At 40.6% G+C, this 24341-nt stretch overlaps 1 protein-coding gene across 11 annotated transcripts; it reads left to right on the top strand.

Moving 5' to 3' along the window:
* The first annotated feature begins 5301 nt into the window (after positions 1–5301).
* Positions 5302–22297, top strand: HNRNPA3 (heterogeneous nuclear ribonucleoprotein A3). Of its 11 annotated transcripts, none has more exons than XM_082285304.1 (14): positions 5302–5422; positions 9171–9282; positions 9748–9768; positions 13404–13526; positions 13617–13763; positions 13846–14056; positions 14301–14390; positions 14466–14558; positions 14688–14768; positions 15466–15612; positions 16449–16574; positions 16657–16728; positions 19774–19848; positions 22005–22297. In XM_082285304.1, exons 2-12 carry the CDS (start codon positions 9217–9219, stop codon positions 16707–16709), a joined length of 1158 nt encoding a protein of 385 aa, XP_082141430.1. In that variant the 5' UTR covers positions 5302–5422; positions 9171–9216; the 3' UTR covers positions 16710–16728; positions 19774–19848; positions 22005–22297. The 11 variants fall into 11 exon arrangements, with proteins under 11 accessions (XP_082141430.1, XP_082141429.1, XP_082141423.1 ...); XM_082285303.1 differs by having other exon boundaries at positions 14451–14558; positions 22026–22297; XM_082285297.1 differs by having other exon boundaries at positions 14451–14558.
* Positions 22298–24341: the final 2044 nt, after the last annotated feature.

The following is a 24341-nucleotide window of genomic DNA, read 5'->3' as shown; positions in this document are numbered from 1 at the left end:
CAAACTACAACCTCTCATATTTTAGGGCTTAATATTTTGTATTTAGCAATACCTATTTCTAACTAAATACAAAATTTCTATGCTAGGGGAAAAAAGAAAACTTGTAAGGAATTCATTATGAAGACTTGATTTTTTAAAAACAGATATGCCCTAATTCCAAATTCCTAATTCCTGTTCCAAATGCAAACATTAGTACATGTGGTAGTACCCTCTGGAATTTTAAATTTATTTTGACAGCTTTTGAAAGACATAACCTTATTCACGTATGTTTCACTCTATATACAAGGAAGTGTTCATTTGTCCTTATATCACACTACTCTAAACATCTCAAATGATTTTTATAAAAAGAATAATCTGGTTTTTAGCAGCAACACACCAGAAAAACAATTATGTAAAAGATCAATTCAACCCATTTTGAAATAACTGACTTGCAAGAGGGTGTGATACTTAAAAGTGGAGTACAATTTACAAACAGACTAAAACATACCATGTCATCAAAAAGCATGATCCCAGCAGCTTGGAGCATAGCATGGAGAGTAAGTACAGGAAAAGGATCAACTATGTAGCTGTATTTTTTTAAAAATCCTGTCTGTGACAGATGTTGGCAAAGTAGTTGTTAGGGTAGCTACAGTGTGTACCAGATAAACAGTTATAACTGTGTTTGACATAAATCACAGTCTGAAGAATGTGTGCAAATTCAATTTGGGGGGGGGGGAAGTGAGAGGTTTTCCTGCTTAGCAGTCAAAGAGGCATTCTGAGCCACACAAATCCAGTGCCAGATGTGATGCTCCCGATTGGCTGAGCACTGACCATGTGTTCGAGCCGTGCGGATATGGAAACCACTCCCAGAGCCAGATCTGCATTGCAGTCAAGGGAAGAACAAGATTTATTTCCCATGGTTTGCTCTCTTGCTCACATACGTACACGAGCAGGAAATCCACCCGCAGTTTTCTCGCCTTAATAAAATGTACCAAATAATACTAAATGTTTTGTTAGTTGTGCAATTACCTCTAATTAGTGTTTTGCAAGTCTTAGTAACAAAGAATGAACACTTAAGATCAAGCATAATTATATATTATATTCTACAATTTTGATTTTAAGAGCGGGAGATATTACCTGCTACATCCTCCATTTTTCTTCTTTCTTCTACATCTCAAGAGGTTTTTTCTTCCTGTGTAGACAAGTGAATCCCAATTAAAAATTAATCTAGAAATCTTGCCTTTCTTTCCCACCTTTTGCCCCGCTGTGATGACTTTATTATACAGATTTTAGAACAGCTGACTCCTTGTGCACTGGCATCTCAACTATAGCGTATCAAACTCCATTTTACCTGGAGTTTTCAACTGTAAATCCCATTCTTTTTTCCACTAACAATACATAAACTCCTTTCTATTTGATCTACATTTAAAGAAAATGTATGTTTGCTAACAAAGAAATTTCTAGCATAAACAAAGACTATTGCTTTTAAGAAAGCCCTAAATTTACCCTAGAGCCTTTTGTAAATCAAACAGCCCAGGCTGTTAGGCATATGATTCTTTATTTCAAGTAAGCTCCTTTAATAGGATTGTTGGCATTTCAACATGACATCTTTACACTTTGTCTAGGGCATATTTTTGCTAGTAACAGAATTCCCCCTATCCTAAGACCTAGACAAAAAATGTGAGAATCTTGGGCACAAGTTATAGAGCCAGCTATGCTATAATGGCATCTCAGCAAGCTATCTTCCCCTCACTGCAAGTGGTTTTATTGTTTGGATAGTCCTAATATTATCACCAATGCACAATTATTTCTTTAATTTTTGTTAAAAGGGTTCGAGAAAATAAAATTTTAAAAATAAAATTCAGATACAACATAGACATAGCAGGTTATGGAATAAAATAGAATCTTACTGAGATTAATTAACATACAAAGAAGAGCAGAACAAAAAGGGAAAAGATGTGTTTAGGAAACTATTTATAGCAATCCAAAACGCAGTATTATTTTCCATATCTTGTATGAAAATAAAGTATTGTAAAGAATAAACATTTTAAATAGAGATACATTTTGTAGAAAGAAATAATCCTGTGACCCTGAATGAAACTGAAACATACAAAGGTAAATATACAAAGTTTAAAGGTATTTTTAATTGAGCTACCTGCTAAAAAATGTTCAATCTCTCTTATTTCCTGCATCACAACTCTCAGACATAACTCCTGAGGAACAGAAGTAATGGAAAATTGATCTAAGGTTTCTAACAGATGGAGTGGAATGGACACAGTCACAAGAGCTTGCTGCTATTTCCAAAATATTTACTGGAGATTACTAAACCTGTACCCAGGCTGGCATATAAGTACATATCTTTTAATTTCAAACTAGCTCATAGACTGGTGTATTACGTCAAGCACACCCTTATCAATTATTAAAATTAATATAGGAGAGTGCAAATTGAAGCAGCTGATGTGTTTGCATGCATTCTGTAACTTCATGGGAAAAAGCAGATAGAAAGCTTTCTCAAACCACTGCAACTGAGTCCTGCACAGACTGCCAGAGTTCCAGGGCACAAGACACTTGACTGGCACCATCTGTAGTGGAAAGGATCTATAGGATTTGTTGTTTCTGGAGTGTGTGTGTGTACAAATATACATATGTATATATCTGTGTAGATCTACAAAGAGTTATAACAATTACTGAAATAAAGCAAATGCTGTAGCATAATCACACTAAAAATAATCAGTGTATTGGCTCTATGTATTTTTCAATTAAGTAAAAGATTTTCATGCACCCTGCACTGCATATGAGAATTGCCAAAATGTTACCAGACTTTAGTATATTATCCTATCTTTGTTTAGCAAAGCTCAGCAATTTAAATCAAATTCAGAGATGAAAACAACTGTTTCCAAATGAAGAAGATAGCAGAAGCTGCAGCTGCTTGCACAAACAGTCAAGTCTCTCCAGTAACACTTGCCCACATTTAAATAGACCATATTTTTACAACACAGAAAATAGAATTTAATGTTAAACAGCCTTTTGGCCTGAAGCTCACATGAATGTTTTGCTATATAGGACTCTGGCTTTCTTATCAAAATTGCAGTCTCCACCCTTTTTGAAGTATGAAACTTAAATATGTCCAAGTCAACTCCATGTGCAAAACTATGACAGTACTAACATTTAATTAATAATGAGTCCATTTGTTTATGCAATCTCAAGAGTTTTATAGCAAATATATTTAGTTCAGTGAATCGGCTCCATTAACACTACTATTCTGGAGACTAGAGTTCCAAGATCAATTTCATATTCTCATCTCAAACTCTGTGTAATACTAAAAAATACTTTGGACAGTTTTACCAACAATATTTACCTATCCTAAGATTCACTTCACAAACAAATGCTGTATAAGAATTGAACAATAAAAACCTCCAACAAACCCGGAACAAAAAAAAGGACAATGAAGCGAAACTGACATTCCAACCACATAAATATACAAAAGCTAAAAGCTTTTCCCACTGTTTTTTTGTTTGTTTTTTTTTAAATAGACACACACTACTGTTCCCTTGGCTTACAAAGAGGAGAGTACATATTTGCAAACATTGCTAGTAAAAAGAAAAGCATGTTAGCCATCTGCGTAGACGGCCAATACGCATCTGCTACATAATGTGAAAGTTCATCTCACTATGAAACTACACGAGCCAGGATAGATATGGTACAGTTTCACTTAAGAAAATGCATGCCCCAAACGGGGAGCAGTATTTTACTAGATAACCTGAAAACACTTCACTGGCAGGAAACTGTTTGCCAGAAATCAAAATTATAATTTTATCTAAGCCCTCAAACTTGTGTATAATTTTCATCTGCAACAGTGAATCTTTGTAAAGTGTGCATCTCCCTCATTTACTGGTTTGTCTTTTATTTCAGTGCAGTAAGCACAGTATTCTAAGATTATTACATTCTGTACAGTTGATTACACATAGGGGAGGGCAATCATGTACTGAAACTGTAGAATTCAAATGTGATCTGCCTATGGCTGTGCAACCAAATGAAACTGCAAGACAAACAGCCTCCATGAGTAACAGTTAGATGTGAAATGAATGGCAATCAAACTAATAAAGGAATTCCTCACATTTGGCGAGGCAGCTCCTGTGTAAACTACAAAAACCTTTGAAATTAAGAGACGTATTTAGCCCGTACCATCGTCTGTCTCTCGGTGCTGTCACCCTGAGAGTAACAGAGGCAAGAGAACAAACAACATATATGAAGAATTTTATTTTAAATAAAAAGTTAAATTGTGTGGTTTACTTTGTTGAGAAAAGAAGATGAGAAATTGTGGGTTTTGCTCTCAGTGCAAAGAGTATCTGGAGATTTATGAGATTTTCAGTGACTTTTACATTCTGTGTAGACATCTACCTTCTTAAAGATATAGGAATGATCTAAAAATGTGTTTCAATCCCTGTACGTGATAGCAGTGAGAACATTTCTAGACCTGTTGGGGATTTCTCTATGCATTAGGAAAGTTGTATTTACTTCATCGAACAGGTTTGCAAACTTTAGTGTAAATTTTTTTTTTTTTTTTAGAAATAGGGTAAAATAAAGAAATTAAATTAACAGCTAATACTAAACTTCCAGTGATTCAGCAAAATCTCATCAACTGTTCTACTCCTTTACGTAGCATAAAAATATTTTTTAAAGGGGTAAGTGCCAGCTCCTTCTGTTAAGGTTAGGTCATCATACTAAAATAGGTACTGGTACTAATGAGAGGATAACCACTGTAGAAACCTTACTTTAACAGTAAATTTCTGTAACACTGCTTTTCCTGATGCCATTACTCAGGTAAAGAAGAATTTGTAATGTATGCGCTTAACTATGATTCATTCTGTATGAAATTCTCCCAAAATACCCTTTCTCCTGAACTCTCTAGCAAAAGCTACAGGCAATGCCTCTGAATGGGGAAGCTTGTGAAACTTACTGCTTGGACTTGTTTTGGTATTTATCCGGAAACTGACTAAGCTACGCTCAGTTCTGAGCGTGAGCGCTGAACGAGCTCTGGACAGCCAATCTTCAGCTGCCTCTCTGCAGCATCTCCAGCATAAAACAATACGTTGAGACAAATAACTTCTCTTAGAAAGCCCTGTGCACCTCGGGCACACCCTGGGACTCCTGCAGAAGTCCCCTGTCCTCTCTTTCCTACCAAGCATCTGATGCCACCTGCCTGTCCCCGGCACTGCGGAGCTCTGTGCGTAGCGCACCCTCACAGGGCCCCCGGCGCTGGGACGCGGCCTGGGCGGCGGGGGCGGGGCGGGGGCGGCCCCAGTGAGGGGAGGCGGGGCCGCCCCGCGCGCCCGTCGCGGCTGCGCCGGCGCCGCCACCCCCACAGCGGGCGGCGGTTCGTGCGCGGGGCCGGCGTGGGACCGACGAGGGCGGGAAGGCGCTGTCGCTGAACGCCGGCACGGTGATCTCTTCTCTTTCCTGCCCTCCCTAGCCCTCTCCGCACCTTCCCTCGCTCCCGACCCTTTCTGTCCTCCCGGCGGGGAAAGCGCCGCGCGGGGCTCGCGGCGCGCGGACGGGAGGGGTGGGGGGGCGGGGGGGGGAGGGGGGGATGGGCGGCGGGCCCTGAGAAGAAAAGCGGTAACGGCCGCAGCGCGCGCGCCGCCGCGAGCCCGCCTTGCCGCCACGTGACCCCCGCGCCCGCCCCCTCCTCTCCCGCCCGGCTCCATATTGGCGCTGCGCTGGCCGAGCCCGGGCACAAAATGGAGGTAACTGCGCGCGGGGCGTGGGGCTGGCCGCCATCGGCCGAGGCGGGGGTGGAAGGCGAGGCGGCCCCTGCCGCACCGCGCGGAGCTGCAGCGGCTCGAATTCCGCCCGGCCCTGCGGGCGGGAAAATGCGGAGGAAAGGGGGTAGTTGGCGGCAACACGTCAGAGCTTCTTGCGGTTCCCGCGGCCGCCGCCTCCTTGTAGCGTTCCTGGCGCGCTCCAGAGCCGCTTTCGCCTGCGACACGCCGCGTTATTCCGCAATGGCGGCGCGGGCAGGAAGAGAGAGGGAGCGGGAGAGGCGGCGCTTCCGCCGCGCGGCCCCGCGCGCTGCGGCCGCCATTTCGCAGCGCTTCGACGCGTGGGTGAGAGGGGCTCGGCCCGGAGCAGGGCTGTGGGCAGCAGAGCCCTTTGCAGGAATCCCAGAGACACCGAAGCACCTGGGCCCGTATTCGGGCAGGAGTAGGGCAAGGCGAACCCTACGCGTGCGTGCGTCATTGTTCTGCTCTCCCCGTGTTTCCCCCCCCCCCCCCCCCCCGGCCCAGTGTAAGCTGCCCGGAGTAGTGAGTGCGGCAGGGATGTTCTTGAACACACAGACTTGGAAAGCATTAAGATCGTTTAGTGCAGTACGGTGCTTCTCGCAGAACAATGCTGCTACGCGTTGCAGCACCTCCCCTAATATCTCTCACCCCTGCCCAGGGGGAGTTAAAACGTGTCGAGAGCCTTTGCTGCTCGGGGGGTGGGGGAAAGTAAAGTACAGAGTTCTTTTGCTTTTCTCCAAACCCCCAATTACACATGCAAAAGACCCACGACATTCGCTGGTATCCTGCCATGATCCTGGTGGGCAGTACGAAGAAGCAGTCCTGCACAAATGTAGAGGAACCATCCCTGCCGTACTTGGAGGGCGTTAGTCACGACACTCTCTCCTTGCTTTTCTTCCCTTTCCTCAAAACTTAAAAGTTTTTTTGCTCAAATGTTTCAGAGTATGGCAAGCAAAAACTGCATTTTTGTGTGTGTGGTGTTTATCTTTGCTTCCTTCATTATCATTTATCATTTGCTCCCTTCTTTCCTGAAACCTTAAATAATTCAGATCAGAGAAATCAGCAGGTTACACTAGTTTCTGTTACTACGTTAAAAACAGAAGACACTGGATCACTTAGCAAAGCAGTTAAAAATAACTGTTTCGTGTAAGCAGTTGCTTTAGCTGCCTCAGGGTTTAATAACTGGGAACGGTGATGTGTTCAAAGCTTTTGAAAGACGTTTCAGTAAAGCTTGGAAACCTATCATGTCAGGTATTAAGCTAATATCTTGGAGTTTTTTCCAGGCACATGTTCCTACTGGTGTTGGGAATACACTTCCAACACACTTAGAGCTGAGAATCAGTTTTTTCCTGCTTTTAACTTTTAGATTTGGTAAAATACCCTACTGTATGCACTTTAGGTCCAACTTCAGTTGCTTACAGAAAAGACCAGTGTATTTCCATAGTATTCTCTGTTTGAATGGGTGAACTTGCATCTTCGTAATGTCTGGTTTGTTTCTGTTAGCTTCTTTTCTCCTGTAAGAAATAGAGCAGTATTATAAGTAATGAGACATGTCCTGGTGTCTTTTATCATAACTAACACATTTCCTTGGAGACTGTTTTAAGTTCTGTAGTTAACTTGCAGTATATAATTGCTCAGCAATTTAGCTAGTGTTTAATAATAAAAGTATTCTAAATATTTTTATCTCGAGTTAAATAGAGTATTTTGTTGGTGATAAGAATCTAGTACTGTCAGCCTTAACAACTTTTCTGTAAGGGAAAATAGGAATAGTTCTGAGCCAGGGCTGTGTTCTGCCTCAGCTGATGGTGTGCATTGGCAAGAAGACAACTCCCTTTTTAACCCTCAAGGCCTTCAGAGGCCATTGGGGCAGAGACCATGCCCCGGAGCTTTATGTTGGCCAGTGTGAAGCCTCACTGGGGAAAGCAGTGGGTGACAACTTCAGAAGGGCATTGCATACTTTCCATTACTTTGAGAAGGTATTTAAATAAGCTTATCCCTTTCCTCCCTAACAATTTCTGAAGTTTTATTTTGCCATACAGCTAGTTTGTAGAAAGCCCCTGAAGTGTTATTTTCATACGTCCTATATATGACTTAAAAAACTGAACAGGTCAGTTAAAGCACTTACTGTCCTAATATGTCTTAGGCCAAACTGATGTTTGATGTAAAGGATTTCAGGAGTACGTTTAATGTTGTGTAGAGAGGAACTGAAGATAATACACTTCTACTGTACTCAGTAAAACCTTTTAATTTGTTAATGTGTTAAGTCATGATACTGGTGATTTCACAGTTGAGTTTAATTTGAAACCGGATTTTAGCATGAAGTTATATTCAAGAATTTCCACTTTGAATAACAGCATATATTGCTCATTAGTAGAGACCTGCCTGCCTTTCTGTATGCAGGAGCAAAATTTGCCAGAAGAAAACCTGAAAAAAAACCCCTACAATCCAAACAAACAAAACCCCCACCTAATCTTGTAAATACCTATGCTTTTAAATGTAGCATAAGTATAGTTTTACTGAAGTATGTTAAATGTAGTTAACAATATTGCGTTTTGGCTACTGTAGTAGAGCTTCAAGAAACATCCAAAGTAGTAACGACTATTGGCCAAAGATACCAGTACATTAATACTAAGAGTAACTGAATTATCCTAGAAAATTTTATAGAAAAAAGGCCAAAGGGAACATGGTTTTTTTTATTTGAATGTATGGCTTCATCTACTGAGTTTTATCTTGTAAAAGACTTCCTATTTGTAATGATACATACATTACATACATAGTACAGGGTAGTAGTCAAATATGGCGGCAGAAGTAATGCAGATGCCCAGTGCTGTAGACTGCTGAGGATCGGCTGTTGAAGTTCTTGATGATGCAAGGTAGCATCAGTAAAGGGTTCTTGTACCACTCTTAGTGGAAAATAAATCCTCTGGTTTTCCACAGTGCTGGATAGCTGATTACAAGAGGTTACACATCAGAAATTTCTAATAAGTGGTATTAGAAAAAATGTTACATGTTTTGGGGTTTAAAATCCATAGAAGCAGAATTTATATAGTGGGTTTGGGTATCAAAGGTAGAGTTTACTTGCTGTGTATTAGTTGTATTCACAATAGTTTTGTAAGACAGTAATAGATAAAGGTTTGCTACAGATTTGAGCATTAGTTTGTACTTAGTTATTCCAACAGTTGTAATGTGAGCTTTACTAGGTTAGCAGATGTTCTTCTTCCAGCTCTTTGTAACCATCTGCTAAATAGGCTGAGGCTTTTTATTCTACCCTTCTAAATACTTCAGGGATTTTTTTTTTTCTACTTTAACCCGTTTCTTCCTGTAAACCACACCGGTGCATTGCAGCCAGAGGAGGCCCTGTGTCACAGGAACTGGGGTAAGTACTGACTTATCCAACCTGTTTTCTAGGTTTCCTAGATCTAAAAGAAAGGCCGAGTTAGAGTACCCTTCCAAAATGGCTGCTATTAAGGAAGAGAGAGAAGTGGAAGACTACAAGAGGAAAGGAAGACGATCCTCACAGGTGAGAGCATGGGTTTTTTCTATTAAAAATAAAGTAGTTTTAAGGGGAAAATACGGAAAAACCATTTATATCTGATATATTAATATCTTCTTTTTTTTCTACCTTCTTCATCCCCGTATTAGCGAGTAACTTTAAATTGCAGTTTATCACTTAAAATTTAAGGGGTGGGGTGTTAAGCATAATGGGGAAATTTTGCTTGTCTAGTTTCTGTTATAAGAAAACTGATTAAATATATGTTTCTGATTAAAGCAAGATGTAATTATTAAGAAATTCATGCATCCTCAGAGTATCAGCAGGAACTTGATTACTGCCTACCTTCAAAGTCCTGTTTTTAGTGGGAATGAAGACAGGTTCCTATGTTCTTTTTTTTTTTTTTTTTAATAAAAAAATGGTTGCCTGATAGTCACTGCAAATGAAAGCGAGCTGTACTAAGTAAAAATAACTGTTTTCTTTTGCTTCTAGCAGAAATACCGTAGACTGAATAAGGTGCGTAGTATAGAGAAGATGATGTTGGGGCTGTTTCTGGGAGGATGGGAGCTAGTTACTTTGGGGTAGGGTGTGGAAGTGGGAGGGGGGGAAAGTTCTTAAAATTATTTTCTGAAGGGTATTAAGATCAGCAAAAAGGGTATTAAATATGCTTATATAGCTTATCACTGAGGCATTTTCTCTTCGTTTATTTGGATTTGTTTGCTTTCTAACATTACTTTTTCAGGTTGTCTGAATATCTTAGCTAGTTCAAACCAAGTTTTTCCTGGAATGATATACTACTGCAATGTGGGAGGGCCTATACATTTGAATTACGAACAGATCTTGTCTGAGTTGCATGTGTCTGGTAGTGTATGGTTATTTCGTATTAGAGTATGGTGTGTAAAGTCCTTTTGGAAGGAATGTTGAAACTCTCTTCACTCATTTGGACTTTGGATTGAGTGTAACTGGGGTCTATCAGCCGCATACTAAATAAGCTCTTGTAGTTCACAAAAGTAGATTGCCCTGCATTGATCTTTAGAAGCTATTGAGTTTCTAGAGAATGTTTCACAGGGAAAGTTGCTGAGGCCCCAGTTGCCTGTAAGCTTTCTTGTTTCAGAAGACAGTCTAGGATCATAGTGCCCGGGGAACAGGGTGGTCTCAGGTTTAGCCACAGCTGTGAGTGTAGGTTTGGTGACAGGCATTTTGTGGACACCTGCTGCTGCTTAGAGGTAGAATGCGTGGGAGGGCTCCACTGCAAAACTGTGTCTTTAGAGAGAAGTAACTGCAACTCCAAAACGCTGACGATTCAAAACCCCTGCCATACGAAATTTCAGTTGATGGCAGCCTCAGGATAGAAGCAGTATGTATCTGCAGCAGTGTTGTCAAAAGGTGTCGGGATTTCTGCACAGGTGAGGATTTTTGCAGGAATCTCAGGGGGTTCTAGCTGCCATCTTCTCTTCCCCTCGTAGGCGAGAGGTACAGTTACAGTGCGCCGAGCGTGCGGGGGTTTCGGTAGGGCCTGGAGGCAGCGGTTGGGTTTTGCTGGCAGCAGGGGCTGAGCAGGGCCCGCAGCGCCGGCCTCTCCCTGGGCCCCGCGGCGGCGCCCCGCCCATGGCGCCACTGCGGCGCCGGCCCGCGCGCGCCCCGCCCTCGGCTCCATATTGGCGGCGCTGCCGACGCGGCTGAGCACAAAATGGAGGCGGCCGAGCCTGCGCAGAGCTTGGGTTGTAGGGGGGAAGGCTAAATTTGAGGCAGGATGAAAGATCTCCGCCTCCGCAGAGGCTTCTAGTGTGTCTGGAAGCCCCTCTTAACAGCTATGAGGGAGAAATGGTGTCTTGCCGACTAAAGGCAGGCTGGGCGTTCTTGCGGCTGCTCTCCCCACCCCCACCAAAGCAGCGCTGCAAAATGGCGTGCTGGCCTGCCGTGTCAGCTGAGCAGGAGGCAGCCTGCTGATTCTGATAGAGCAGGGTGATAGTTACACTAAGGGAGAGATGTGTTGTGCAGGATTTTCTGTCCAGGAGAGACTGCTGTTAGAAATAACTTGCAGCAGGACAACTGAAAAGCAGCATCTTGTGTGATTGAGGACAGCACTCTGAAAACTACAGTGAGAACAAACTGCCTAAAAAAAAAATGCCTGATTTCTCCAAGAAAGTGTAGCCACCTATTTTTGGATAGAGTTCCTATAATATGTATGTGTCCTGAGGATAATTTCTTTCTAGTAGAACAGAGAAGCTGTAACAGCAGTTGTTCTTCGTGCTGTACGAGAACAGCAGTTCACGTGCACATAATAACAATAAGCAGAAAAGAGCTTCATTTTTCCTTACCTGAAAAATTCTCTGATCATTCTTTTAAGGTAAAAGCACTCTTGAGTTGTTAGCTGAAAACCCTCGTAGCCTTGAGGAGTATGTGTAGGAGAGTTTGAAACACTTAGTGTTCCCAGCTTTAACATAACTCAAAACTGTCAGTAGATTTTTTTAAAAACTGCAATTAGCAACAAGTAACAATGCTTGACCTAAAGCAGTTTCTATATGTAGTAGGTGTGTAATCCTATAAAATTAGAAGTTTACATGTAGTGAGAAGGGAGTTGTTGGGGATTTTTTATATCTTTGTAGTCTGGATCACTTTAGAAGACGCTAGAAGCTTTGCTTTGTACTCATGGGATGACTGACTGCTAAAGATTTATATGATGATGCTGAGGTAACAAAGCCTTAAATAGAAAGCTCTTTGTGAGAATGCTGGGATTCTTTCTCACAAAATTCAGCAGATGTAAGGGCAGGGATTTACTTCCTGGATAGCTTTTCATAATCTTAGTTACTGTTTCCTGTAGTACAACCTGAGCATTATAAACCAGCGGTTTGCTAAAGCACTGTATAATTGAGAAACTCTCACTCAAAGGGGTGTAAGCTTTCCTGGCCAACCCTAGCAGCATGGCAGAAGTTAAAGCACTTCAGATTTAAAGCAAAATGTCTACAGATAGAAGTCTGTGGCTGGTGTTACGTAGTTTACCTCCCAGGATAATACTGCATATAGTCTGGTTTAATGCCCTGCAGCAGGAACAGTGAAGGCTGTTGAACATTGATGCTGCAGAACTGAAGTCATACACAGCATAGCTGGCAAGCACCTTGTGGAGTGTTTTTACATGCACAAAAGTACCGACTTGCTGAATGAGATTTTAATAAGACTTCTCTGATGATAGGAGTTGTAAAACAAATTTTTGTAAACTCACTGTCAAATTCCAGGCCTACTAAAAAAGTGCAGCACTGAAACAGAGCAGAAACACAATTGTACTCTTAAGCCCATTTCAGCCACGTGATAGCAAACCGAGCTTGCAAATTTGCGCCTTTTAAAACGTGACTGATCACATATAGGCAATGTTACCAAGAGCTATTAAAACTTGCTTGTTCTGTGATGCTTGCTAAGTTACCCATCTTATTCCAGTGGTTGTACCCACTACTGGTCATTGATGAGTTGTTCATGGCATTTTTTTGTCTTTAAGACATAGGTCCATATTGCTTCACATTTGACAGGTATTTCTTATAACACTAAAATCCACATATGTACTTCCTCTTTCTTGCTTACGTGTACTCCAATCATAAAATGACCCAAGTACAAAATTTATAATTTTAAGGAATTTAGAATTGATACGTTTCTTAAAAATGTGTGAAAGTAACCTTTCAAAATGGACATCCCCAAAGAGTAGACACTCAGTCTGAGCAGGACCCTTTTATTCTTGCATACCGCGTCCTTAAATTTTTTATACTTCCGCATAATTATGTTTCATAAGGTGTCAGAGCTTCCCTTTATCTAACAGTGCGTCATCCCCAGTCCCTACAGCGCGATCTGCAACTCAAAGATAGGCACAGAGTGAATGGACTTCAGGGTGCTGGGGAGCAACCAAGTTACCTAGTATATGGAAATGCCTTTACTGTTTGCATTTTAGCACTCTTAAGTTGTTAGTTAGTGTTCTAATTAAAATCACACCTCATTAAGTGTTTACTATGCTGCTGTCTAAACCCATTAGAAGTCGTTGTTTTTATGTAAATGCATTTCACCTATTTGTAGTTATAATGTGCAAAGATAATTTCTAGTAATTCAGTGAAATTTAATTCTGTGGTTTGTATTCAAAATATGTTTTCAATTTTTTGATTTTCTAGGGCCATGAGCCAAAGGAGCCAGAGCAGTTACGAAAGCTGTTCATTGGAGGTTTGAGCTTTGAAACAACAGATGATAGCTTGAGAGAGCACTTCGAGAAATGGGGCACGCTCACGGACTGTGTGGTAAAGTCTCTATTGTTAGTTTGTGCTTTTGAAAGGATTAGGTACTTAAAGTAGCACAGAAATGAAGAATGCCTCCTTGTGTGTTTGCAGGTGATGAGAGACCCACAAACAAAACGTTCCAGAGGCTTTGGCTTTGTGACTTATTCCTGTGTGGAGGAGGTGGATGCTGCCATGAGTGCTCGACCACATAAGGTTGATGGACGCGTGGTTGAACCAAAGAGAGCAGTTTCAAGGGAGGTGAGTTAGTGTTCCAGTTAACTGTATATCCTAATCTTTACCTAATACTTTAAAGCACTGAATGTCATTTTTGGTATTGCAGGATTCTGTAAAGCCTGGGGCACACCTCACAGTAAAGAAAATATTTGTTGGTGGAATTAAAGAAGACACAGAAGAATATAATTTAAGGGAGTACTTTGAAAAATATGGCAAGATTGAAACCATAGAAGTCATGGAAGACAGGCAGAGTGGAAAGAAAAGAGGCTTTGCTTTTGTAACTTTTGATGATCATGATACAGTTGATAAAATTGTTGGTACGTAGCCTCTTTAGTGAGAAATTACTTACGGGATAAAAGTGTTCACATAAGATTTCATAACAGCCATGTGTGGAATGAGGTGTTCGCATGATCAGCTGCTTTACTGTTGTGTAAGGGATAGGGTTGATTTAGTGTTACTTTTCAAAGCATGCTCATGCCTTACAGTAGCTTTCTATGAGAGTTTTACACTTTGTTGCTGTGGTGTGATTTTCTAACTTTCCTATTTCACTGTTTTCTGTAGTTCAGAAATACCATACTATAAATGGACACAATTGTGAAGTGAAAAAAGCACTCTCAAAACAAGAGATGCAGACTGCTAGCTCTCAGAGAGGTGAGTTGTAGTTGTGCATAGCTATTTTGTGTAACAGGTTTTCAATTAATGTAATTCAAGTGAAATATTTTGTAGGTCGTGGGGGTGGCTCAGGCAACTTCATGGGCCGTGGAAACTTTGGAGGCGGTGGAGGGAATTTTGGCCGAGGAGGAAACTTTGGCGGGAGAGGTAAATGGCTGGAATACTAGTACAGAATGTGATTTATCTTTTGGTTGGTTTTTTTGTTTCCTGTGTCAGTTGGCTCAAACACTTGACATGTGTGTTCAGGAAAACATTCTCATCTGTTTTGTGTTCTAGGAGGCTATGGGGGTGGTGGTGGCGGTGGTGGGAGCAGAGGAAGCTTTGGGGGTGGTGACGGATACAATGGATTTGGTGATGGTAAGTGTATTGTTCGTTTCCTTTTCTCCCCAATGTTAGAACCAGCTGTAAGTCTTGCCTTCACCTTGAAAGCAAAGTCTATTTTGGTGATAATGTGAAAATGGCGATAACGAAAATAAAACGTCTACATTGTAGAGCTGTGAAGAATTAACTTCTTTTTGTTTTCCCCACAAAATAATGGGTGGAAAAAATACTTGTTTGTATTTACCCTTTAAAAAATCTCGTATGACAAGGTCATGAGGGAGCTGTTTATTATTGAGAACTAAGTAAAGATTCTGATGTCAGTTGAGATGACTAAAACTGAATAAAGCAGTAATCAACTGTCATACCAGAAATGTTTTCAGTCGGCTCTTAAGACTTCTTTTTGTGGTTCAGTAGTATCTTTTTCATGATGCAGTTAGGATGAGTATCCAACATGCATCTGAAGAGAAATACAGAAATTACCGAAAAGCAAAAAGGGATGAGACAAGTAGCATGTAATTAATTACTTAGGTCCTGACTTTATGGGCATGGGGTTGTTTTTTAAATTAAATAGTTTTGATAAATCATGCAACCACAATGAATATAGTACAGGGAAAGTGCCATGGGTCATTTTTATTGTTCAAGTGTGTTGGTTTGGGGTTTTTTTGTTAAATGGATCTTTCCTTACTGGTACTTAGCTTTGGTGTGTTAAGTTTGACTCTTCTTCTGTTCAAAGGTGGCAACTATGGAGGCGGTCCTGGCTATGGCAGCAGAGGAGGTTATGGTGGTGGTGGAGGACCAGGATATGGAAACCCAGGTGGTGGATATGGAGGTGGGGGAGGAGGATATGATGGCTACAATGAAGGAGGAAATTTTGGTGGTGGTAAGATTGCAGCTTTAGTTTGACATCCATGGTTCTTAGGTTTCGTTTCGTAACACCTGAAATATGGTAATGCATAAAATGAGTTATATGAACAGGTTTTAATGTAGAAGGCCATGTTGCATAAAGAAAGTTCTTTTCCATGTGGATCAGCTTTGATAAAGTACAACGTTGTTTTGCCAGGGATGTATTTTTCAAAAAGCTTTGGTTATGAATCTGTGCGTGGAGGCAAAGTATAAGAATTTTAAGTTTTGACCATTTCAAGTATGTTGTCCTTGGATACCAGGTCACAGCATGTAGATCACATCCTCCTTTGTGAAGACTATACAGATTTTTATAAGGTTTTTTTAATTATTTGCCCAGAATGTGGGGAGTTAAGCTGCTAAAAGTGCTATATACTTGCTGTACTTTCTGATGTATGTGTGCAGTATGTCCATTACAGTTCTGTCTTTTGTTGGAGTAAATAGTCATGTACATTACTGTCATACATGCGAGGTTGTGCAGTAGAAGAACAGTGGTGAAACCTATGTTTTTCTGACTTTGGGGGCCTTAATTTGGCCTATTGGGTTAACAGAAAATTGCCTACTCAAATGTGCTTATAATGTGATGTGTTTCATCTTCGATAAAATACCAATTTCTAATAGTAAAAATACCAAGGGTCTTTGTTACTTGTGCAAGTATTGCATAGAGGTTTTCATAGAGGTCGCATCAAAATACATGAGCTTAATTTTAAGTTGTTCTAAACTCCTGCAATTTATTTTTACATTGGATGTCAGAATTTGGTGATCTTCATGTCCTAAGTGTTGAACAAACATGGCTTTATAAATTACTTGTTTCAGGTAATTATGGTGGAAGTGGAAACTACAATGATTTTGGCAATTACAGTGGACAACAGCAGTCTAACTATGGTCCCATGAAAGGTGGTGGCAGCTTTGGTGGCAGAAGTTCAGGCAGTCCCTATGGTGGTAAGTGTGATTCTGTACAGAAAATATTTTTTGAGTTAAAATCCCTTGTTCATGTATTTCAGTATACACACTGTTTTTTTAGGTGGTTATGGATCTGGAAGTGGAAGTGGGGGCTATGGTGGTAGAAGATTCTAAAAATGCTACCAGAAAAAGGGTAGGTGTAATGCATATTTATAATGATGATTAATGATGTACAACTGTTCACTGAGAGTAATAATTTTCTTATCCTGTATTCAACAGGCTACAGTTCTTAGCAGGAGAGAGAGCGAGGAGTTGTCAGGAAAGCTGCAGGTTACTTTGAGACAGTCGTCCCAAATGAATTAGAGGAACTGTAAAATCTGCCACAGAAGGAACGATGATCCATAGTCAGAAAAGTTACTGCAGCTTAAACAGGAAACCCTTCTTGATCAGGACTGTCATAGCCACAGTTTGCAAAAAGTGCAGCTATTGATTCATGCAATGTAGTGTCGATTAGATGTACATTCCTGAGGTCTTTCTCTGTTGTAGCTTTGTCTTTCTTTTTTCTTTTTATTTTCCCATTACATCAGGTATATTGCCCTGTAAATTGTGGTAGTGGTACCAGGAATAAACAAATCAATGAATTTTTAACTTTTCAATATTTGTGTAGTTCAGTTTTTCCACATTTAGTACAGAGAACTCTATAACAGAAATGAAATGTAGTTTAGGGTGTTTCCTTGTTAGTTAATAGAGAAGATAAATGCATTTCTCAATTACTATTTTGTATTAATTTAAAGTTAACAATAGAAACACCTATTGATTTGCAGTCTTAAGGGGTCTAGTCTCAGTGTATATACGTAACTGTCATTGACATGAGTTACATAGGCATACAGAGGGAAAACATCTGTATGTTGCATTATAGTTTGTTTAGATGTATAACTAGGATTGAGTTACTCAAATTAGTGTTTGTGAATCATAGAACTAAGCTTTACCTTAATGAAAATTTCAAATTACTTTTTGGTTTGTGCATATTTTTTTAATTTGTAGTTCTGTATTAGTACTAGCGCTTCAAGAAAATAAGGCATGATAAATATTTTAACAAGACCAACTTTAGACACATGAAAGCTGTCTCCCGTCTCATTTGAGATGCATAAGGGATAACTGAAGTTGTTTAAGTCCTGGGTGAAGAGAAAAAGAAATTTGCTTTTTACCTTTATATTTATTGTAATTCCCGAGAAGTTAAGGTGGGGGGAATCAAGTGCCTGTTTCCTTGGGATATACAATGATTCTGTTTCAATAAAACTATACTTTGGGGAGGGTGGCTTGGAATTTTCATCCCCTTTGTCCCCATTTCCTTCTCCCTCGCACCAGACTGCACTGTTTCAATTAAATGAGGCGTCATAGTGAGAGTAATAGGTATGTTCCTCATAATTTAATGGCTATATACTTTCTTGCATGCACCCTAGGCAATTTTCTGGACACATTCTTCTGACTGGGAGCCAAGGGTAGCTCAGGTGTAATCACTGACAGTCCCAGGTAATGCGTTTCAAAAGCCCATTCCCCATGGGCTCTTTAATAGAGTTCTTGAGCTGTTTCCCTGGCAGATGTGTGTGCTAAGCTGAGAGCTCACAGATAAAACACGATCTAGTTCTATTTTACCAACTAGAAACTCCCACAACGTAGAGTGGTACAGCCCCGAGTTTCCACAGGCAGAATGATAGTGTGCTACAACTGGATTTGGTGCAGTGGAGTAGAAAATGTGACCAAGTACATATGGCTAGAAATTGTAATTCATTCTCACTTCTGACCTCCAAATTAAGGCACTGCAGTCTGTCCTGTCCTCATCTGATGTGAATTCTCTTGACTATTGCCAGGCCAGTGCTTGCTGTCAATTCAGACTCAGAAGAGTAGGGACCCAGTCAATAAAAGAAATACTCAGACACTTGGCAATATGTATTGGAATTACTCACGCCTGTTTCACTTCTGGGTCAATGTGCAGTATAAGGTAAATGCAATTCCAGTGTAGGAATGAATCTGCAAAGATGTATGAAATTGCTCAAGGCATAATCAGTCATATTAATAATGAATTATAATTTTTAAGAAGTGGTAGAAAAATAAGTGTGTTGTTTGAAAAAAATTAAACATGTTATTTAAACGCTGTTATTGGAGTGTATTTAGACTGCAGTACACTAAAACAAGGAACCAGTGTCAAGATGGTAGCCTCCAAAAATGGATTTCTGCTTATTCTTGTCTGTGGAGTTCTGAAAGATCTCAAAAGTTAAAGCAAGAATTGGTGGTTTAGTGAACGCTTCTGTTGTTGTACATGTTCATTTGGGCTTGGGGTGGGGGGGAGGCTGTACTTCAATAAAGGCATTTTTTAAACAACCCATTTGAGTTTGAAAACATGGGAAACTAAACCACAACTCACTAGGGAGTGAGACACCTAACTACCGACTTGCTTTGTACGTTACCATGCTAGAAGATGTGTAGACTTGCACCTGGGGCCTGCATCTGATTGCAGGGGCAACTGGAGGATGGGGCTGATTTCCCTTCTGACAATTGATCTGGTATTTCTAAATTTTTTTAGAATGTATTGACAGTGTTGTTTTTAACAGGGCCTCTTGTAGCTGTACTGTGACTACAATGTTAACTTTGAAAAATAGTGTTATAATAAACTTTATGAACAAGATCTGTATGCAACCTTTTAAGAGATGGATGTAAGTGACCGCTTTGTAGGTGGGTGGGGTAGCTTAGCTGTTGTTTGTGACGTGGAAAAGTGTAAGCCATGAGGACAGTGATCCGCCAGCTTTACAGAACCTAGGATGTACTTCTTTGATCCATACATTGCTAAGGAGACTCGTAAGACAGGACTTCAGCAGCCTATTGAGTATGGAGAAGTCAGCCTAATTAAAGAATGACAAGGCAGCAGGAGCAACAGCTTCAACTTCCAGAAAAGTGAAGGAATAAGATACTGTGCTGATAGTGAGCAGCTTTCCCAAGGCTAGTTAAATCTGCTTATCACAGCTGAAATATCGAAGAAAGTCTAGCAAGAGTTCTTCACCTTTTGGAACCTCCTTGAGTGATAGCTACTTGAGTTGACTCAAAATCAATAGGTCTAGCATTTAGACCTGAAAGGAAGGGCAATGAGCATAGGTAAGGTTTGCCTTTAAAATTTTTCATGAATTATAAAGAGTGGTGGGAGGTTTTTAAACAAGGTAAGAGTAATTTCTTTAATTTTCAGGTTGAATGAGAAGCTGCTGCTTGACAAAATGGGGAATGTCTTGCACATCCTCTTCAAATGAAGGTTTCTGACTGGGTAAGATTTGTAGTGTATAGTAAAATGTGTTTAACCCTTATTTCCTTCTAGGCTTTCCTTTGACAGCCTTTTAGTATCAAGGGAGGCCATAAGTACTAAGCAGCAAATATTCCAGCGTACGTCATCCAGTGTTTCCTGTTCTGGATGAAGGCTGCTTGCTGGCATAATTCCTATTAAAGAATCTTCTGTTCCTGGCAGATACAAAATTGCTTTGTGTCTGAGATCAACAAGACAAATTGATGTTTTGAAATAATGTGTTTTGGTTACTGGGGAGTGTGCTGGGGTGGGGTGCCCCAGAGAAGCCCAGAAAGGCAGTGACCCTGAAGTGGTTCTTCAGTTCTCAGCAGTGTGTGACACGCTGCTGCTGCACCCATTCTGGGAGGGAGCTTGGCATTGGTGCAAGCTGGGATTTCCCTCCTGCATAGTGGACCTTGGCTTAGCAGGTGATGTTGTATTTACCTGCACAAATCAAAGAGCTCCCTTTGAGATTCTGGGTGCTTTTAGGCAGGATAGTAGAGACCAATACTGTCATGATACCGAGCTGAAACCACAATGGCATTTGTACAGGTGAATGGCAATAGAAACTTCTTGTGGAATCTTGATTTTACACAGATTGGAACATGTATTAACTCTTGGAACATGTATTATTTCCATTTCTGCATCCTTGGTTGTTAGAGGTCTTTTTATAAAGTACTTCAGCATCTATTTAAACTTCCCAATACATTTCTGAGCATGTGCATTCTTAGGAAGTCAATTTCTATTTTAGTGTTGGTTTACTTCAGTAGCTCTGAAAGTAGTCAAATGGAACCTGCCTAGTCAGAGGCAGTTGCATGTTCACAAACTGATTCAAGTATTTAAACTTTTTACCTGCTGCCTATAGGCTTCCACAAAGTAATTCCTGACTTTGTAATACACAATTAAATGTAATTTGGAAGTAATACAGAGAGATTTTCATAAAATCAGAAGCTATTTAATTGAAATTCTCATGATGACTGCATATATTTTTTAAAAAACGACACAAATTTGTGTCAGTCATAATCTGAAGCTGCAGCAGTACAGTCACAGTTGCCTCAGTATGGTAATGTGCCAGATAGCTTGTTGCTGAGGTGACAAGCTTGCTTTCTTAGACCTAAAAGTGGGAGGAAACCTGTGCTTTTGCTGTGCGTGGCAAAACTCCCACAGGCACATGTGCAGCCACAGGTTATGGGGAACAGCATTGCCCCTCAGGTGAGGGCAAATGCTCATGTACTTGCAGTGGTCTTTGGATTTTTTCAACAGTAAAATTTTGAAAATGTTTTGAAATGGGTTTTTAACAAAAACTTTTTAGTTTACATTCTGGTACTAGGCCTGTGTATAGAGCAGAGCTCTACTTTTCCTTAACATGAGAGGATTCCACATTGCTGCAGACTTGTTCCATGCTCTGGACAGGTCTTTTTGCACTGCATACAGAAACAGATAATTACTGTTAGAATTATTTTCACACTTTGATTTATAACACTCTTGTTAGACTAATTTGCTGAATTCAAAGTTCAGTTATTTACAGCCAAATTTGTTCAGAAATAACTTTGACCAAAATAAACACATTCTTAGGGGAATACTTGGTCAAGTGTATCTCTGTCCAAGAGGCACTTCTAAGAATTAAGAACGTTGTTTCAGGGTCATGCTTTTGTTTACTGGCTTCTATTGAAAATAGCAGCTGTAAATGGAGATGGGGATATGAAGATGCAAGTGTAACGAAGCATTGGTCCCTAAGCTGCAGTTGTACAGAGATTTACTTGATAACAAAAATGGTACTTCCAGGTAGTGAAGGGGGTTTCCCCAAAAGCAGCCCAGATTGATGGAGAATTGGTAACTCTTATTACAGAAAACTGAAATTAAACACAGCATCTTAACTTTGATATCCTTTCAGTACTTAAGGTTCCTAGTCTTTTCAAGCATTGACTGTGTGATGTACTGACGTGCTGTCTTTGGTTCCTGTGTTTAAGCCATTAACATGTTTTCATGTACTGTCTACACTGAGGTGGAATATTCACAAATGAGTCTGTGGTCTCTGACAAGTGTGTGTATCTTAAATTGTGTGGAGCATGTGAGATCTTGAGTGTCACTGAAATTCAGGTATCTGATGAATGATTCTTTTTCTGCTGTGGGTGCTACAGGTTGACATCTCTCTCTATTAGCTTTTTCCTGAACTAAAGTGTCCAAGTATCTCCATAGAAGAAAAAATGGCCTTCATGTAGAAGATAATATTGCAAGATTGGAAACAGAATAAAATGGTATAACTGAGAAAGACTTCAAGAGCAATGGTGCTAGTGTGCTGACATCTTAGAACTTGTGGTTAAACAAGTTAAAATAGCATGGAAATTTAAAATTTCAGTATAGTCCATAATGGATTGAAATTTGTTAAAATATTTCAATTTTGTATCAGAATAAAGTGTATATTATCAAATGACTTACAATCTAAAATGTGTTGGCATCACCTTCTTTTAGTGCCGTGAAGAACACAAAGTGGTTTTGAATTATTTCAACACGTTTTCTTACAGGATCATCTTTCTGACTTGGGACTGCAAGCCAAAAAATTTTGGTTTAGCCCAGTGTTTCAGCTTTACTCTTACTAGTTTTAAAACTGAATGTTTTGATAAAGAAACAAATAGTCTCTACGTGGCAGCTTGTCAACATATGAGGTCAGCATTGTGATGCTTTAGATTTGGCAATGTCACTAGTGATTCTCAGGTTTGGGAACATACTTTGTACCTCAGTAATAATAATAATAAAATGAAGGTTATAGTTTGCAATCTGATGTTTTTATATAGGTAATGTGGAATTTTTTTCCTTCATGATGTTGGGTGTTTTGATGAGAGTGCAGCATTCACTGTGTTGATGATGTGAAGAACACTGGTTTAAACTGAATGCAAGTTGTCACAGGCCGAGTTACTTTAGCCTGATTCTTCACCTGGTAAAATTCAAACAAGGCTGCTGTGTTAACTGCAGGTTTCTTCTTGTTGCACTTTTGTTTTGGTAATGGAAGAAGTATCTTGTATTATGTTTTAGACAAATGGGTGGTACAGCCTGTAAAGGCTGTAAGCATGCTGTTTGCCTTTGGGTTTCCCCTAGTGAACAAATTAAGGAACAAATGGAAGTGCAGGGCAGGAGTTTACTGAGGTGTCTGTTTTATAGCCGATCTGTAATTAAAAGTATTTCTATTGTAGCTGTAGACAGAATTTTCTCTGACAGACATTTCATAGTGTAGTTAATGGCAAGGGGACCCGAGGAGCTCTTTAGGTGCTCTGTGCTTTGCAATCAGCCCTGCCTGAGTGTAAGAGTTACTGTGTATCAGTGTTGAAAGACTATCTGGGGCCATGGCTCGGTGTGCTTGCTCCTTGATGCCTATGCTCTAAAATTGCCATCCTCAAATATGGATTAGTCCTCTTGTTTTAAATGGCAGCAGTGTCTTGCATTCCCCTAGTGCTCAGCCAGGCTTGGCAACTGTTGGGGTTTTCCTTCCTGAGCAGTGCTGGTGCCAAAGCTGGGAGGCACATTTTAACAGCGTCAGAAGGGAAGATAACCCCCGCTGCTGCGGTGGTTTTGATGTAGGACAGCCAGGCACCAGCTAAATTCTCTAGAGCAAATAAAGTCCATTAAATCGAGTCTCCAGGTTTTCAACCATTATTGCTGACCATTTACTCCAAGCAGAGGAGTGTTTCTGCATTCAGAGTGTGTCAAGGACGGGCAGGGGGATGGCCTGGCACACAGCTCACACAGAAGGTCAGGTAAGCAGCCTCAAGGTGCAAGCTGGATCACCTAGATCTGCATTTTCCAGTGTCTTCTGCAAAAGCACAGATGTTAGTACTTGATGCAACAGGTTCCTAGTACTCATGAGATGCTGGAAAGCTGAGCTGAATTTTTTCATGACTCCACTGTATTTGCAGTGTCAGACACAGACAATTTGCAGGGCAGAACCTCACTTGAAAGTCTGCAGCAACTACCTCTATGAGAAGCCTCGTGAAATCTTTTACTCTTCAGGTAGGTAGGGCTGGAACATCTGCTAGTCCCAGGTTTAAGTACCAAAGACTTCCTTCTGGTCCTGGTACTTGGCAGTACCCCTGCCTTTTAAAGACAATATAGTCAATAGGATCATGGCTCCTGGTGTTACACTGCCCTGGAACAAACCCACCTTTGTGGTGAAGCTGTTCCTGCCCTGCTTTTCCTCCCCCTGCTCTGCCAAGACAGAGGGGCAGGAAGAACGTGTTTGCACCAGGTGCCTCTGCTATTCAGAACTGGTAAATGAGTTCACGGAAGATGGAGACAAGGTGACAAAGTTGTGGGGTAGTAAAACCAAAAGCTCGTTGTGAAGTTACACTGACTGATGCTACTGTGGCCAGCCAAGCAGTAAAAGATAATCTGCCATTCAGTGCATCTGGGGAAAACCAAAGCTGGTACCTACATCATTGAAGGCTCCAAACTAATTATTGCTGTTCAGGTGAGAAGGCTTGCAG

Source organism: Coloeus monedula (genome assembly GCF_965178545.1).
Source record: "Coloeus monedula genome assembly, chromosome: 7".
Lineage (NCBI taxonomy): Eukaryota > Metazoa > Chordata > Aves > Passeriformes > Corvidae > Coloeus > Coloeus monedula.
The sequence above is the reverse complement of the archived record's forward strand: the minus strand, read 5'-3'. Positions and strand labels throughout refer to the sequence as shown.